This window comes from Galleria mellonella, unplaced genomic scaffold, assembly GCF_026898425.1.
Source record: "Galleria mellonella isolate WM207_F2 unplaced genomic scaffold, CSIRO_AGI_GalMel_v1 utg173, whole genome shotgun sequence".
In the NCBI taxonomy this organism is placed as follows: Eukaryota; Metazoa; Arthropoda; class Insecta; order Lepidoptera; family Pyralidae; genus Galleria; species Galleria mellonella.
The window spans coordinates 7,763,171-7,778,245 of record NW_026442016.1 but is presented as its reverse complement, the minus strand read 5'-3'; the positions used below and the strand labels follow the sequence as shown (position 1 = coordinate 7,778,245).

At 31.2% G+C, this 15,075-nt stretch overlaps 3 protein-coding genes across 6 annotated transcripts; 2 read left to right on the top strand and 1 right to left on the bottom strand.

Moving 5' to 3' along the window:
* Positions 1–749: 749 nt before the first annotated feature.
* LOC113515456 (26S proteasome non-ATPase regulatory subunit 5) lies at positions 750–5,887 on the top strand. Of its 4 annotated transcripts, none has more exons than XM_026899675.3 (7): positions 750–1,157; positions 1,388–1,476; positions 1,561–1,782; positions 1,943–2,195; positions 3,875–4,063; positions 4,612–4,938; positions 5,526–5,887. In XM_026899675.3, the coding sequence occupies exons 1-7, from the start codon at positions 1,043–1,045 to the stop codon at positions 5,720–5,722; spliced, it is 1,392 nt and encodes a 463-aa protein (XP_026755476.2). In that variant the 5' UTR covers positions 750–1,042; the 3' UTR covers positions 5,723–5,887. The 4 variants fall into 4 exon arrangements, with proteins under 4 accessions (XP_026755476.2, XP_026755475.2, XP_052749271.1 ...); XM_026899674.3 differs by having other exon boundaries at positions 756–1,227; positions 1,332–1,476; XM_052893311.1 differs by having other exon boundaries at positions 1,021–1,157; positions 1,332–1,476.
* LOC113515457 (dnaJ homolog subfamily C member 9) lies at positions 5,725–9,522 on the bottom strand. Its single transcript, XM_026899678.3, has 5 exons — positions 9,305–9,522; positions 8,350–8,622; positions 7,380–7,507; positions 6,343–6,484; positions 5,725–6,050 (listed from the first exon to the last, which is right to left on the bottom strand). Exons 1-5 carry the CDS (start codon positions 9,393–9,395, stop codon positions 5,878–5,880), a joined length of 807 nt encoding a protein of 268 aa, XP_026755479.1. The 5' UTR covers positions 9,396–9,522; the 3' UTR covers positions 5,725–5,877.
* A 1,483-nt stretch (positions 9,523–11,005) lies between these two features.
* Positions 11,006–12,316, top strand: LOC128200314 (uncharacterized). The gene has a single exon (XM_052893379.1). It carries the CDS (start codon positions 11,006–11,008, stop codon positions 12,314–12,316), a length of 1,311 nt encoding a protein of 436 aa, XP_052749339.1.
* Positions 12,317–15,075: the final 2,759 nt, after the last annotated feature.

Sequence of the window (15,075 nt, the reverse complement as noted above, 5' to 3'; positions counted from 1 at the left end):
ATTAAAGTCAATTATTAGTCAATGACCATAAGCCGGCAAATGTTCGATATTAAATAGATGAGCTGGCTCGCGATTACGGTCATCGCGTTCTCCGAATCCCTTCATACCTTTGCCAGTACAATGCCATAGAGTTAATCTGGGCTCAAATTAAAGGTCATGCAGCCCGCCATAATATTTCTCCACCGTAAGGCATAAAAAGATAAAGACATATATATCTCATTTAATGGTCTTTACATTTATTTATTAGAGCAACTAACAAGACATCCACTATGATTATGTTTTATGTCATGCAAATAGTTCAAGTATAAGTGTTGACTTTTTTGTTGACCTTTTTAAGGTGTACAATACTGTAGTACATTATTTTGATTTATCTCGTGGGGTTCAGCCAGCGTTTGCAATGTAAGCGCAAAAAATATGTTTATTACCGACATCACATTAGACACCTCTAAATTATCAGTGTTTTTCTGCAATATTATGCATGTATTATACATATAAACCTTCCTCTTGAGTTACTCTATCTATTAAAAAAACCGCTTCAAATTAGTTGTGTAGTTTTAAAGATAAGCTTACATAGGGATGGACAGACAGCGACCGCGACTTTGTTTTATACTATGTAGTGATTACTATATCACTTGAGGATGACTTTGTACAAAAGTCGTTTGCTTGGGCACCTCTGTCACATTCGTGTTACTACCGTGAAGCAGTCGTGTTTGCATGGCTGTGTTTCGGTTTGAATGGAGGAATATGGCAGTGAATTTATAGGGTATAGAAGAATAACACCTCAGTCCTCAGGAATGGCCATTCTAAGTGTATAAAAAAAAAAGAAGAAATTGAAGTGTTAAAGTGGACTTTGTGTCTATTCACCCTGATTTGCGATACTGTCTTCAGACTGATTGACTGTCTGGAACTGACAGCCTGACATTTTTAATTTCATTTCTTCAAGTCATACTCGACTATTTTTATTTACTTATCTACATTGTTGTTTGTTTGCACATTTTTTAAACCGTGGTTTGGGCATTTCTATATTTATTTCTATTTAACAATGTCTAATCAGGATACTGAACAATATCGACAGTTTATAGAAAAGCTACAGAGAGAAGAAAATAGGCAGACAACATTAAATGAGATTAAAAATCTACTTCTACTAAAACCAGCAGGTGAAGCCGTCTCAATTATTAGAGATGGGGGTATTGCTAGGATAATTCATTGTCTTAATGTTAGTGATAAGTAAGTTTCAAATTTAAGTGTTATAATAATTCTTTCACAATAAAAACTACGGTTATGTCTTACATTATTAGAAAGTACAGTCATAATATTTTTACATTTTTCAGGTCCCAAATTGATCTTACATGCGAAGTTTTAAAAATATGTTTTGACAAATTTCCAGTTGGCGATATTGTAAAAAAATATACAGGCCATGTTATGTATTTGTTAAGACACGAGAAAAAATGTGTTCGTAGACTCGCAATTGATGAGGTAACAAGAAATATTTCATTATTTTAATATATACACTTTTGTTTGTTGTTTTATGGGAATAATTATTTTTCTTCTTTGTTTCAGATAAATAAATGTATTATCATAGATCCTGGGCTGCTACCCATACCTGAATATATTGATGTATTTGTTGTAGTAGCACAATTAGTTGCAGATCAAGATATCACTGTAGCTAACAAGGCTATATTGATCACTGCTAATTTACCATTTGAAGCATACCCTAAAGTTTTAGAGGAAATGAAGATTGCTTTAGAATACACTGTCAGCAGCAAGTGTAATGCTTATGAGGTTGTACTTTTATTCTATGTAAATAATATTAATACATTTTATTCTTATTCAACAATTATAAATTTATCAGGGGGTATGACAGTGCTCTTATTAAGTCATAATCGTTTTATAAGCATATCATCTACATAAATAAATACACCATGTATTTATTTCATTTCAGGTGGTTGTGAATATTTCAAGCAAGTCTTTTGAACTATTTAAATTATGTGCAGATTTGGGGTACATAGAGCATATGATGTCACAACTTCAATCAGATGATGTACTTTATCAGCTTAATGTCCTTGAGCTTCTGTCACGTTTAGCTGTTAAACCACAAGGCATTAATTACCTCATGAATAATGGTGCCCTCAATCTGATAACAGAAATAATTGTAGACTTGCCTAACAATCCACTTGGCAATTTACTCATTCCTGGTAATAAATTTTTATATTTATGTAATAATTTCAAGTGAAGTTTGTAGTGATTCAACTAATTAGATATTTCCACATTATTTTTGTTTCAACCACAAATGGAGACAAATTCCTGATTATAATTTGAAGAAATAACATTAAATGTAGCTTTCCAAAAAAGTTTTAAAAGTACAAGGGTCATTTGAAAAGTTCTTAGCCTAACATGTTTTTTTTTATAACTACCATTTACATGTAGTTACATTATTTAGCAAGACGTATGTACAGCTTAGTTTATTTACAGTAACTCATTGTTCGTTTACATGTGATACTGTAAGTCAGAGCTATTTTTGAAAATGGATAAAATTGAACATCGTGCAGTGATAAAATACCTGAATTTAAAAGGTTTAATTCCTACAGCTATACATGAAGACATGTCTGCTACTTTGGGTGAGTCTGCTCCTTCGTATGCAACTGTTAAAAACTGGGTGGCAGTTTAAACATGGTCGTGAGACCATTCAAGATGAGCCCTGTAGTGGCCAGCCTTTGTCTGCTTCCACTGATCAAAACAAAAAAAAATCTGTGATTTAATTTTATCTGATCGAAGATGGACTGTCCAGGAGATAGCTAAGACTGTAGGCATCTCATCTGAGCGAATACATTATGTAATTACTACTGAACTTGGATTCTTTAAGGTGTCTGCGCGGTGGGTACCGCAACTGCTTTCAGTGGAACAAAAACGCAACCGACTCACAACTTCTCGCGACTGTTTAGAGTTATATGAAGCTGACCCAATAGAATTTGTTGAAAGATTTATAACCATGGATGAAACCTGGGTTCACCACAATACACCTGAGACAAAAGAACAGTCGAAACAATGGAAAAGAGCAGGATCACCCACCCCAAAGAAGGCAAAGGTGGTTTTATCGGTGGGCAAAGCCATGGCATCTGTTTTTTGGGATGCAAAGGGTATAATTCTCGTGGATTATTTAAAAAAGGGTTAAACAATAATCTCCGATTACTATTGTAACCTGTTGCGTCGTTTGAGAGAAGAAATCAAAGAAAAACGTCCAGGTTTATTGAGAAGAAAAGTCTTGTTTCATCAGGACAATGCGCGCGTTCACACCTCTGTGCAATCCATGGCAGAAATCCATCAAGGTGGCTTTGAATTGTTACCTCATCCCCCATATTCACCGGATTTAGCACCATCCGACTTTTATCTGTTCCTAAAGCTGAAAAAATTTTTAGGTGGTAAACATTTTTTTACAAATGAAGAGGTCATAGCCGCCGTGGACACTTATTTTGAGGAGTTAGACGAAGATTTTTTTAAAACGCGTATCGAAGCCTTACCGGGTCGATGGAAAAAGTGTTTTGAGCTCGGAGGAGAGTATGTTGAAAATAAAATTAACTCAAAATCGTGTGTTTTCATTAAGTATGTTAGGCTAAGAACTTGAAGAAGAAATGTCCCTCGTATGTCAATAACTTCTATACAAATAAGTAGATTATTTTTTTTGTATAAATCCTTATATAATACTGGTAAATATGTATGTAAGAATTTATAGAAAAATAACATTCATATGATGTAACACACAATATCAGTTATATTAGGACTAAAAGTTTGGTTGACACTATATAGAATCCTTAATTTATTTATTAACAATTACATTTGTAATAAATTTTTACAGGTTATACATTTATTTTTACAGGTTATATAAAATTTGTTGGATGCATTGCTCATCATTACCCTAAGGAAATATTTAACAAGTATCCTACTATATTAGATTTACTATTTGAAGCCTTTGATATTGGTGATCAAACACTTTTGCTAGTCGCTCTAGATGTATTAGGCTTCATTGGTGTTACCATAGAAGGAAAATTATCTTTAATATCTCTAGGTAAGTTTTACTATTTTAACTTTATGTAATGCTAGATTGACATGTGACTTCATCTGCATAACCACATGATTCAATGAGATTCAATTATTGATCGAGATAAAAATAGCTTGTTCTTTTCCATTCCAAACAGTATAGACTAAATTTTATGATTATTAGTTCATTGGACCATTAAAGCTGTAAAAAGTAATAAATATGTATATTCACTATATATTTGTTTAAACATTTAACTGTGGTTTCTTAATATGTCCTGAATAGACAACTTATATTTAATGACATTATTCTGCAATTTAGTGGAATTCAAAAGTAATATCAATTATCTGTAATCTGTCAAAACTATTTTGGATTGATTAGAATTAGTGTAGTTCTGTGTGCCACACAGAACAGGAACTTTTTAAAAAAATAGAGGAGATTTGTACCCAGCAGCAGTATTAAGGGCTAAGAATATAATTATAATAGTATTGTCAAATTTTTTGGTGAAATTTTTAATATAAAAGTATTATAACAATAATTATACTGTGTTTTAAATATTTAGTTTTATTATTATTCAGGCCGGAAATATATGCAAACTGTCGATAAAGTTGCACAATTGATCAGAAATAGTGCAACTGAAACTAAAGTTCGTGCCTTAAATTGTTTTGCAAGTCTAATAAGTGTGGATAAAGACCCTAATATACCAAAGAGTGGTCCAATTGATCATAGGGTGACTTTAATGACTCGAGAATGGTTCAGATGTTTGAGTGAACATCCTAGTTCAATGAAATTTTTGTGTGATACTTGTAAGAATCCATTCTCTGACATAAGATTAGCTGCATTTAATTTATTGGATGCAGTATGTCAACACAAGTGGGGAGAAGAATTGGTGGCAAGAGTTGGTGGTAAGTTTAAAACTAATAAACCTAGACAATGCAAAAGGTAGATTTAACACTAATTATTCATTGTGATTATGAAATTAAAATGTCTCAAAAGAGGTCGACAAATCATGAAATCTTTTAAACAAGCCTGTCAATTGAGCTCCTTCACATAAGTTTACACTGTTACCATATAAATTTTTCTGATTTATTCTGATGCCTGACTTTTTCTGAGGTCTAGATTATTGACTATCTAAATGTATAATTTAGAGTTGATTCTGAGGCGCCATTCCTATTATCTAATTCTGAAATTAATATTGTAATAGATAAGTGTTTATAATTATATAATTTACTATTTTATGGACCATCATGACCTATATAAATATAATATATAAGAACTTTGACTTAAATCTATTACAAATTTAGTTCATATTGGTCCATAGAATCATGATTTTATTATATTTAATTGAAATTATATTTTGGAGATAGGTTCAATCTTTCTTCACTTTTGTACAATAGGTATTACAATTTCATTATAATCAATGATGTTTTTCACATACTATAAATATTTTCTGATTAATTTTATTAACATAGTGATTTATATATATTTTCAGGTTTTATTGAATATCTTTTAGATCGTTCTGTGGATTATACAAATGAAGCAAAAGAAGTAAAGTATAATGTAATTAAAAAACTAGCCAGTTCTGCTGCTTTTGATGAAGACACTCTTGATAGAATACAAACATATATACAACAGGGCCCATTCTTTTCAGAAAATATAATGGAAGTAGCTATGGAAGAGGGAGATTAAAATTTTGAATGAAAATTTTTAGTTTATTAATAATACATGTAGAAAATTAAATATACATACACAAAAATGTTAAATAATATAAAGAAAAAAAAAAAACAGTTTTTCACATTTCTAATAAATTACAAGTTTTACTTTTGGATTAATAAAAACTAAATTTACTTCTTCCGTTTTGTTTTTGATTCAGACTCTGTTTTAGAAGCTGCTTTTCTTTTAGTTGTCTTGGTCTTTTTATCACCATACTTAGCTGCTAAATTATCAAGAAATGAATCCAATTGTTGTCCTCTAGCTTCCTGCTTTTGCTTTATCATAAGTTCTAAACTATTTGATTCTGAAAATATAAAGGACAATTAGTTAATATTAAAATGAAAATATAATTCTAATAAATATTGCATAATTTAAATCTGCACCTATGCTATACTGTATTCAGTGTTCTGCTTTTACAAGTTGAGCTACTTTATTATGCTTCTTACAAAGTTAACATCATTATATAACAACTATAATCTCTGCATATCCTACATTTTTTAATCACATTATAAGTTACTAATTAAAAAAATCTTAACTCTGTTTCACATAAGTATTACTGCACCTAATTTTTAAAAGTACAGAAGTAATAAACCTACCAGATCCCATTCCTAGTTTCTGTTTCTCTTCCTCTGCTTCTTTTGCTTCACGATTTTCCTTGGCTATTCTTCTTTGGCGTTTTTTTGCAGGCTCATGGGTAAAAATTTTATAGGATGGAATTTCACCTTTTTCTATCATTTCCTGGAAGAACATTATTGTATTAAAAAATTTATGTGCATATATTTTCTAGGATGACAATAAATTTAAATATTGGATAAATTTGTGTGTAGTAAATACATACTGGGTATTTTAATTATAGTTCCAACATGTTTTGCCAAGATTAGTATGCAAATTTTTGTTTGGTGAATCGTAGCATTACAAAAAGAAATATTGCAAATTATATAATGTCAATAATGGTATAGTATAAATGTCCAAAATTTAAGTACTAGTTGTAAAGTAAAAAAAAAAAATAGAGTAATGTTTATATAATTATAAATATGTTTTATTAAAATATGTCATTTAAAAATTCATTAATATTCTAATAACATTTGACCCTTAACATTTTTTTTTTAATTTTTGCTTGAATAAATTTGTTTAAACATTTCTATTGCTCTGGAATTTTATTGTAGAGTTTTGGAGTCATACACATAATACTTCTCTGCAGACATGTTGTTTAAGCTGGTTGTATAGATAAGCAATTCTTAAATTGTCTATATCTAATAAGCCTGTCAGACAATTTAGGAAATAAATGTAGGTTGACTTACATATATATATATATATATATATATATATATATATATATATATATATATATATATATATATATATATATATATATATATATATATATATATATATATAAGTTACAACAGTCTGTGATTTTTAGTCCAAACATAGATGGTATGCAGCATTTTTGCATCTAAAATGCCATCTCTGTTTGTTGAGTTTCCCCAGGAAATAAAAAGCTCATTCTTAAGCAATTGATAAAATTGATTTGGAGTTAATCTTCATAATAAATTACTACTTATCTGGTGTCTGTTAATAGAAGGTTACACAAAAGTTTTAATAATTTTATATTTTATTTAAAAGTACATACATTCAGAACTTCTCTGATGCGAGGTTCATTTTCTGATCTAGCAAACTGAACATGATCCACAATGTAATCCATGTCACCCTTCCCTGCCATATATGCTTGTTTAAGATCTTCTCGCTCTTGTGTAGAACCTGGATTCAAATAGTGATGTAGTTGATGTAGTAAGTTCATAATAGGCAAATCACTAAAATATAAATGATTATTTATTTATACTTAATCGCAACAAGTAAAAAATATTAAATACAGTAAATATTCATAAGAAGTGATACAAAAGATATTTATTAAATTTCTATTAATAAAATATTTAAATCATAATGCAATTTTAATTTTATATGATTCTACATCTATGTATATTATTTATTTTTTATCATTAGAAATAACTAAAAGCTTCATATCTGATTGTAGATAATAAGTAGCTTAGTTCCTACAGTGTGAAGACCAATGAGTCTTTTTTATGGGTGAAACTGGTATGGTAACCCAGCCTGCGCTAACGGGATATGCTGGCGGAGCACTAGTGAAGGGTGATAGATGAGAATGAAAACAGGCCAGTTAGCCCATCATGATGAGTTCATCAGGAATTAACCATGATAGTTTCCAGGGAGAACTGCGAGGAGGTTGACCTGGTTGAGTATATTGTTAGCAATGGGATTCTCAGTCTTTACTAACAACTTTTTTCAGATTACTAACAATCCCTTTCTCCCCAGACCAATGTGTCAGGAGATTGCATCAACTATTTTCCTCTTTAATTGAAAAACAAAATGGCTTGTTTATGATGGAAATAAATATACCTATTCAGGTAACTTACAAAAACTACCATAGGTGTGGAGTACTGACAATGTGTTGAGGATGACAAACATTGTATACCTTTAACATTATTTTCCAGGGAGAGTCAGACTCCTGTTAAAAAGTATATAATATACCACCTGGGCGACCTCTAAATATATCTATGATGAAAAAAAACAAAGGTTCTTACCAGTATACTCTTTCTCATAAGCTTTAATATCCTCTAATGTTATTTTCTTGAATAATAACCTCCAGTAGACCATCCAGTCACGTTCTGCTATTTCATTGAAGTCATCGTCATCAACACTTTTAGTTTCATCATATATAGCTCGTTTATTTTGATCAGTTAGAATAGCATGAATACTACCCAAAACTTTAAATTTCTCAGTTGCTTCCAGTTTCTCATTTTCCTCAACACGATCAGGATGTACTTTTAATGATAATTTATGATATGCTTTTTTTACTGTAATATGTAAATTAATGTTATTTTTTATAATAGGAATATTTATAGTGATATAAAACCATGATCATAATGTAACTAATGCCTTTAAAAAATGGATACCATAAGTTGTAGTGCCCAAACCAGTACTAGAAGCAAAATAGTTATTTTCTCAAAGAATGATAAAAATTATGATATTTTTATATTTCTTGATCCCAATTGTAAATAGACAGAATTTAGTATGAAAAAGCAATAATAAAATATATTTTTAAGTGAATTGTTTATCACAACTAAAAAAATTGCATGTGCTGTTGCAAACAGGATAGGGGCTGCTATATGCAAGTTACATTATGATTTTTTTAATTGTTAAATTCAGATTCATGTTCTATACAATTTCTAATGGAAATTAATTCGATATATAAAGACTAGTAGTGTAATATTTTGTTTGACCCAGAGAAGGAAAATGTTAGTTTTTATACAAATTAGTGACAGAAAGTAATAGAGAGTGCAGTTTGTTTTCGTATGTCTGTACAAGTATTAATATATCAGGAACTAATTATTCGTGTTTTGCGAATTCCAAGCTCACTACAGAATGCATTTGTATAACAGTAGCTACATTATTATTTAAATATATAATTGTATTGTAAAAAGTATTTGTTTTTTTCTAAAATTAATGCTAATGGAATATAATAAATCCAATGTGTACCTTCTTTGTCTGTAGACTTTTCAGAAATTCCTAGCACTTCATAGAGATTGGTCGAATTAAAGTACTTTTTACATAATTCCAAAAGACCCATTATATTTAATAATTATATTGAAAGATATTACTTTTAAGAATTTTATTAAAAACGTGAATTGTGAAAACTTGCGCGCCAATATCAACATAAGACTTTCAGATTTCAAAACTTGTCATTTTTGACAGTTCTGACATTTAAGTAAAGCTGTGTCTACATTTTGGTATTACTAAAAAAAAAAAAAAAAAAAAATAGCAAATTTTGATTGTAAACCGTAGACATAGTATAGGTAACATACCACGGGTTGGTAAGAGAAAAAAAATAGTAGCATGCAAAAGTATGTTTGTTAAAGTGCAATATATAGCCAGGTAATTTTACATACACAGTATAGGTTTCAAAAGGTTTGATGGGTGATATGAATAAAACAAGACTTTTCAAAAATCATGTTTAGGCATCCTGTCCTCGCTATTGGATACGGGTGACGGAATACAAGAAAAGATATGGTGGGTGCAATATTTGAGGAGCATGAGGAGGGCAAATGAACGGCCGGATGTTGCAACAAATCAGTATGTAATCGGCCTCCGAACTGATGACCTCTGCCGTCTATTGGTCCTCAATTCGAGAGACGACCGATCATCAGTCGTAAGAAATGACGCAGACTTAATACCTATTTGAATCTAATAATTTTGCGAAATTACCTACTAATTCACAGATCATCATAAACTAAAATTATAGTAATTTTGACTTAACTATATTGGAAAATTAGAACATAGCGGTTATTACAATAAAGATCCGGTTAGTGTAAATTTTTTTTAGATAAATGTACGTAAAAACTATTTCTGTATCAATTTTATTATGATTTATGATTTAAACAATAATTTTAAAAAAGTTTTGAACAAATTTGGATTTTGAGACATTTTTTACGTCATGGAGCGACGTCATTTCAACGCATATGAAATGCAAAGAGCTGTAGGGATGTTACAAGCGGGAAGAAGTCAATCTCAGGTATCTCGGTATTTTGGTGTCAACAGAAGCGTTATTTCTTGTCTTCATCAGCGTTACACTAATACTACGTACATACAGTACTTATTCGTTGTTGGAAACTCCAACAAAAATTAATACTGGCATAAAAACTTTTTATTATATTTTTTAATTTCAAATAAAGAATAAATAAAATTGTCATAAAAATGGAGAATAAAAAATTGTATTGCTAATTAACTTTGGCCTTTTATATATTTAATCCATGTGTCTATATTGAGTACAATACAAATTTGGTCCATTTCGAGCATCGTAAGGCAAGAAACAGCGAATTACAAAAAATCTCAGTTCAATATACGTGGATACGAGAAGCGCCATTGTTTCAAGAATACAACATATATGAAATCTATTCTCCTCCGTGCGTTCGACAGGCGATTGCAATTTTGTTGAAGTCTACAAGTAAATATTATATATTTCTCCGAGTGGTAACTACAATTTCTTTAGTTGTCAATTAAGAGATTTATATAGACGACGACAAGCGATTATCTCAGTTGGCCTGCAAGAAAAATATACATCGAACAACGGCAAATTCATTTATGACACGAGGTGGGAACTACGATTTTTATATTCAATAAATACATTTGAACATTTTCCATTACATCTACATATTTTAATTTTGTGGCAATCGTCGTGCAATGGCCACTGATAGTGAAACTTCACTACGCGCCTCGCGAGGCTATGTTAAAGGGGCGATTACTCGTCTTCACAGTTTTGTTAGCAACGAGTCTGAATTAGAAGAAAGTACCTTACAGGCCCTTACAACGCGTAAAGAAAGACTGCTCACAGCCTTCCGTGAATATGAAGGATTTAATATGCGGATTCTTTCAATGCGACCAGATGATGACAAGGACGTAGCAGCTGTTGAAGATAAATATCTATATACTCTTACCGTTCTTAAGGAAGTGATTAGCCGTAAGACTTCTTGTGTAGAGGACTCTAAAGGTCATGTTAGTACTATTGCACGATCAAAAACTAAGTTGCCCGTGATTCAAATGTCCATATTTTCTGGTAATTATGTTGAATATGTAGCGTTTCAATCATTGTTTACTTCATTGATTCATAATGACTTAACACTAGATAATGTTCAGAAGTTGTATTATCTTAGGTCTTATTTAAAAAACGAACCGTATGATCTTATTAAGAACTTACCATTAACAGCCAGTAGCTATGATCAAGCTAGACAATTATTAGACGAGAGATATAACAATAGGTATCGTATTGTAAATGAACATATTGGTCAATTACTAGACTTACCTGCGCTTGTCAAATCAACCCCTGAAAACATTCGAAATTTTGTAGCGAGTCTTAAGCAGACTTTGGCTGCTCTGCAAAATTTAGATGTGAAGGTTGAAACTTGGGATCCAATAATTGTTTGTATTCTTAATCGTAAGTTAGATACATACACGGCTCGGTCGTATCAAATGGAAAGAGATATTGCCGAGGAACACAGCGTCAAGCACTTCATCGAGTATCTTGAGAAGAGGGCACTTGCATTGGAGAACGCTGCGCCGTCAACTAGGATGCCATCTACAAAGGCCAAGGGTTTATCAATCAACGTAGCGGCTACTGGTGAGAAGGCGGTGACGTGTCATTACTGTAAGTCCAACAATCATAAATTATTTTCCTGTAATACATTCAAATTAATAACTTCTGTGGAACGCTATAAATTCTGTAAAGACAATAAGTTATGTCTGATTTGTTTAAATAGGCACAATGGAAAATGCAAATTTCATTTCAAATGCGATCAGTGCAAAAAGGCACACAACTCACTAGTTCATCATGACGAATGTGACGAAGGTCCTGTTTCCTTATTATCCAAGGGCCACGATTCTAAGGTTTTGCTTCCCACAGTAAAAGTGAAATTATTCACAAAGGATAAAAAGACGATAATAGTGAAGGCGATTTTAGATACAGGTTACAAGCCTCCCTCGCTACGAGCAAGTTAATCCAGCAATTGGGTTTAACTCCAACACCCCACAATACAAATATAATAGGTGTATATGCTCACAATAATACAAGATATTGTATTCCATTAAACATACACTCTGTGAATTCTTCTTTTAATATGACTGTCAATTTTTATGTAGTCGAAAAAATTACCTGCAAGCATCCACAAACAAAACTTGATATTCGGCAATTGAAATTACCTCCCAATATAGTGTTGGCAGATGATCAATTTGAAGTTCCATCTGAAATAAATCTCTTAATGGGTGCTGACATATTTTTCCATGTGATAATGCCCAATGAGCCTGAGCGACCGTGGTCTCGAAATCTGCACCGGCCGCTACCTAGTCAAGATGACATTACGCCCTGCATTATCAATACACGTTTTGGACATATTATTGGTGGTTCAATGCTTGAATATCAGCAAGCTTCAAAACAGGTAACATCACTATTATGTATTAAATGCGATCCTGAAATCAATGATAATATCAAATTATTTTGGGAAGCTGAGAGTGTACCACAAACCTTTTCTGAGAATCAAAGTGAACAAGAGTTAGCTGAAACTATCTTTCAGAATTCTGTAGAATTGATTGATAATAGATTCCAGGTGAATTTACCTCTTAAAGTCGAGGATAATGAAATTCATAATTACTTGGGCAATTCTTTTGTTTTAGCTTGGCATCGATTTTTAAGTTTGGAAAGGCGTTTACAAAATAATATTAATCTATTGTCAGAATATAATAAATTTATTCATGAATATGTAGAGCTAGGTCATGGCGATTTTATTAATTTTGATTTCTATGATTTTGACAAAGATGCTGTATATTTTTTACCGCATCATGCGGTCATTAATGAATCGAGTAAAACTACTCGCACAAGAGTCGTTTTTGATGCCTCAATGAAGACGGATAAAAAGGTTTCATTAAACGATTTATTACTGAATGGGCCTTCAGTCCAGAAAGAGCTTTTTGATGTAATTTTATTGTTCCGAATTGGTAAATATACGTTTTCCACGGATATAAGGCGTATGTTTAGGAATATTCTGGTGAATCCCAAACACAGGGCTTTTCAAAATATTCTTTGGCGAAATAATCCTGATGAGGCAATAAAATGTATACGTTTAAATACTGTTACGTACTGTATGAAAAGTTCAAGTTATTTATCAACTCGTTGTTTACTCGAACTTACTAAACTATTTGGTCAAGAATTTCCTATAGCTTCATTTATATTGCGAAACTGTACTTATGTCGATGATATCCTCTATTCGTCATCAGATCTTAGTGAAATAAAAGAAGCTAAGCAACAATTACAGTCTTTGCTACAAAAAGGAAGTTTCGAAACACATAAATGGTCAGCTAATGATCCAGAAATTTTGTCTGATATTCCAATTAGTAAACAACATTTTGACGAGCTAGAGTTGCAAAAGGATAATTATAGCATGATTAATTCTGTGCAATTGATCGGCTTTGCTGATGCCTCAAGTAAAATAGGCTACGGATGCTGTGTATACCTTAGAACGGTAGACTCTGATTGTAATGTACACATGTTTCTTTTAAGTGCGAAGTCCAGAATTAATTCGTTTTCGAAACCAATAACAATACCACGGTTAGAGTTGAATGCGGCCTTATTGCTATCAAGTCTAGTACGGAGGACATATGAAATATTACAGCTCAAACTTTCAATTGATAATGTTTATCTCTTTACCGATTCTAAGATTGTTTTAGGTTGGTTGAATACTGATATAACGGATTTTAGTTATCTATCTCCCGGTCATTTCTTGACTGGCAATGCTATTGTAGCTTATCCTGGAAATGATGTATCAGATTTACCTATTAATAGACTAAGTTTTTGGAAACAATGTGAAAATTTAAAACAATGTTTTTGGAAAATATGGCATAAGTACTATTTAAATGCTTTGCAGTTTAGATCCAAATGGCAAAAAAGTTATCCTAATGTAACAGTAGGAATGTTGGTGATACTCAAGGACCCAAACAATCCTCCTTTGCACTGGCCTATGGCTAGAATAAGTAAGGTTTTTCCAGGTAGAGATGGGAAGGTTAGAGCTTTCGAAGTTGTAACACCTAATGGTAAAACTTATAAACGTTCCTTATCTGGTATATGTATTCTTCCTATAAATGATGCCTAGATTTAATTATTATTTGCTCATTTTAAACTGCTTTCTTTTTCTTCTTCTTTTAATGTACAACGATAAAGAGAAGTAAGAATATGTTATTTGTAATTGTTTAGTTATTTATACAATTTGTTATTGTTATACTTATTGTAATGTAATTGGGCATCACCCAAAATATTGGATTTACTAATATAACCATCAACTGTAATATTTTTATGGTTCTGTTATGTTTATGCAAGTTGTATTAGTATGAAGTAAAGACATTTTCTGTTATATGTTATATATTGTGCAGCACATGTTACTGTTCTGGTAATTTATCCACTAATAAACCGCTGGTGTGGCGAGCATGTTGGAAACTCCAACAAAAATTAATACTGGCATAAAAACTTTTTATTATATTTTTTAATTTCAAATAAAGAATAAATAAAATTGTCATAAAAATGGAGAATAAAAAATTGTATTGCTAATTAACTTTGGCCTTTTATATATTTAATCCATGTATCTATATTGAGTACAATACATTCGTAATTATTGTTAATTAAGATTATTAAAAAATAAATAAAAAAAAATAGTTAATAATGCGTTGCTTAGACTTTTTTGATGTGTATAGTTTTATAGATAACACAGAAA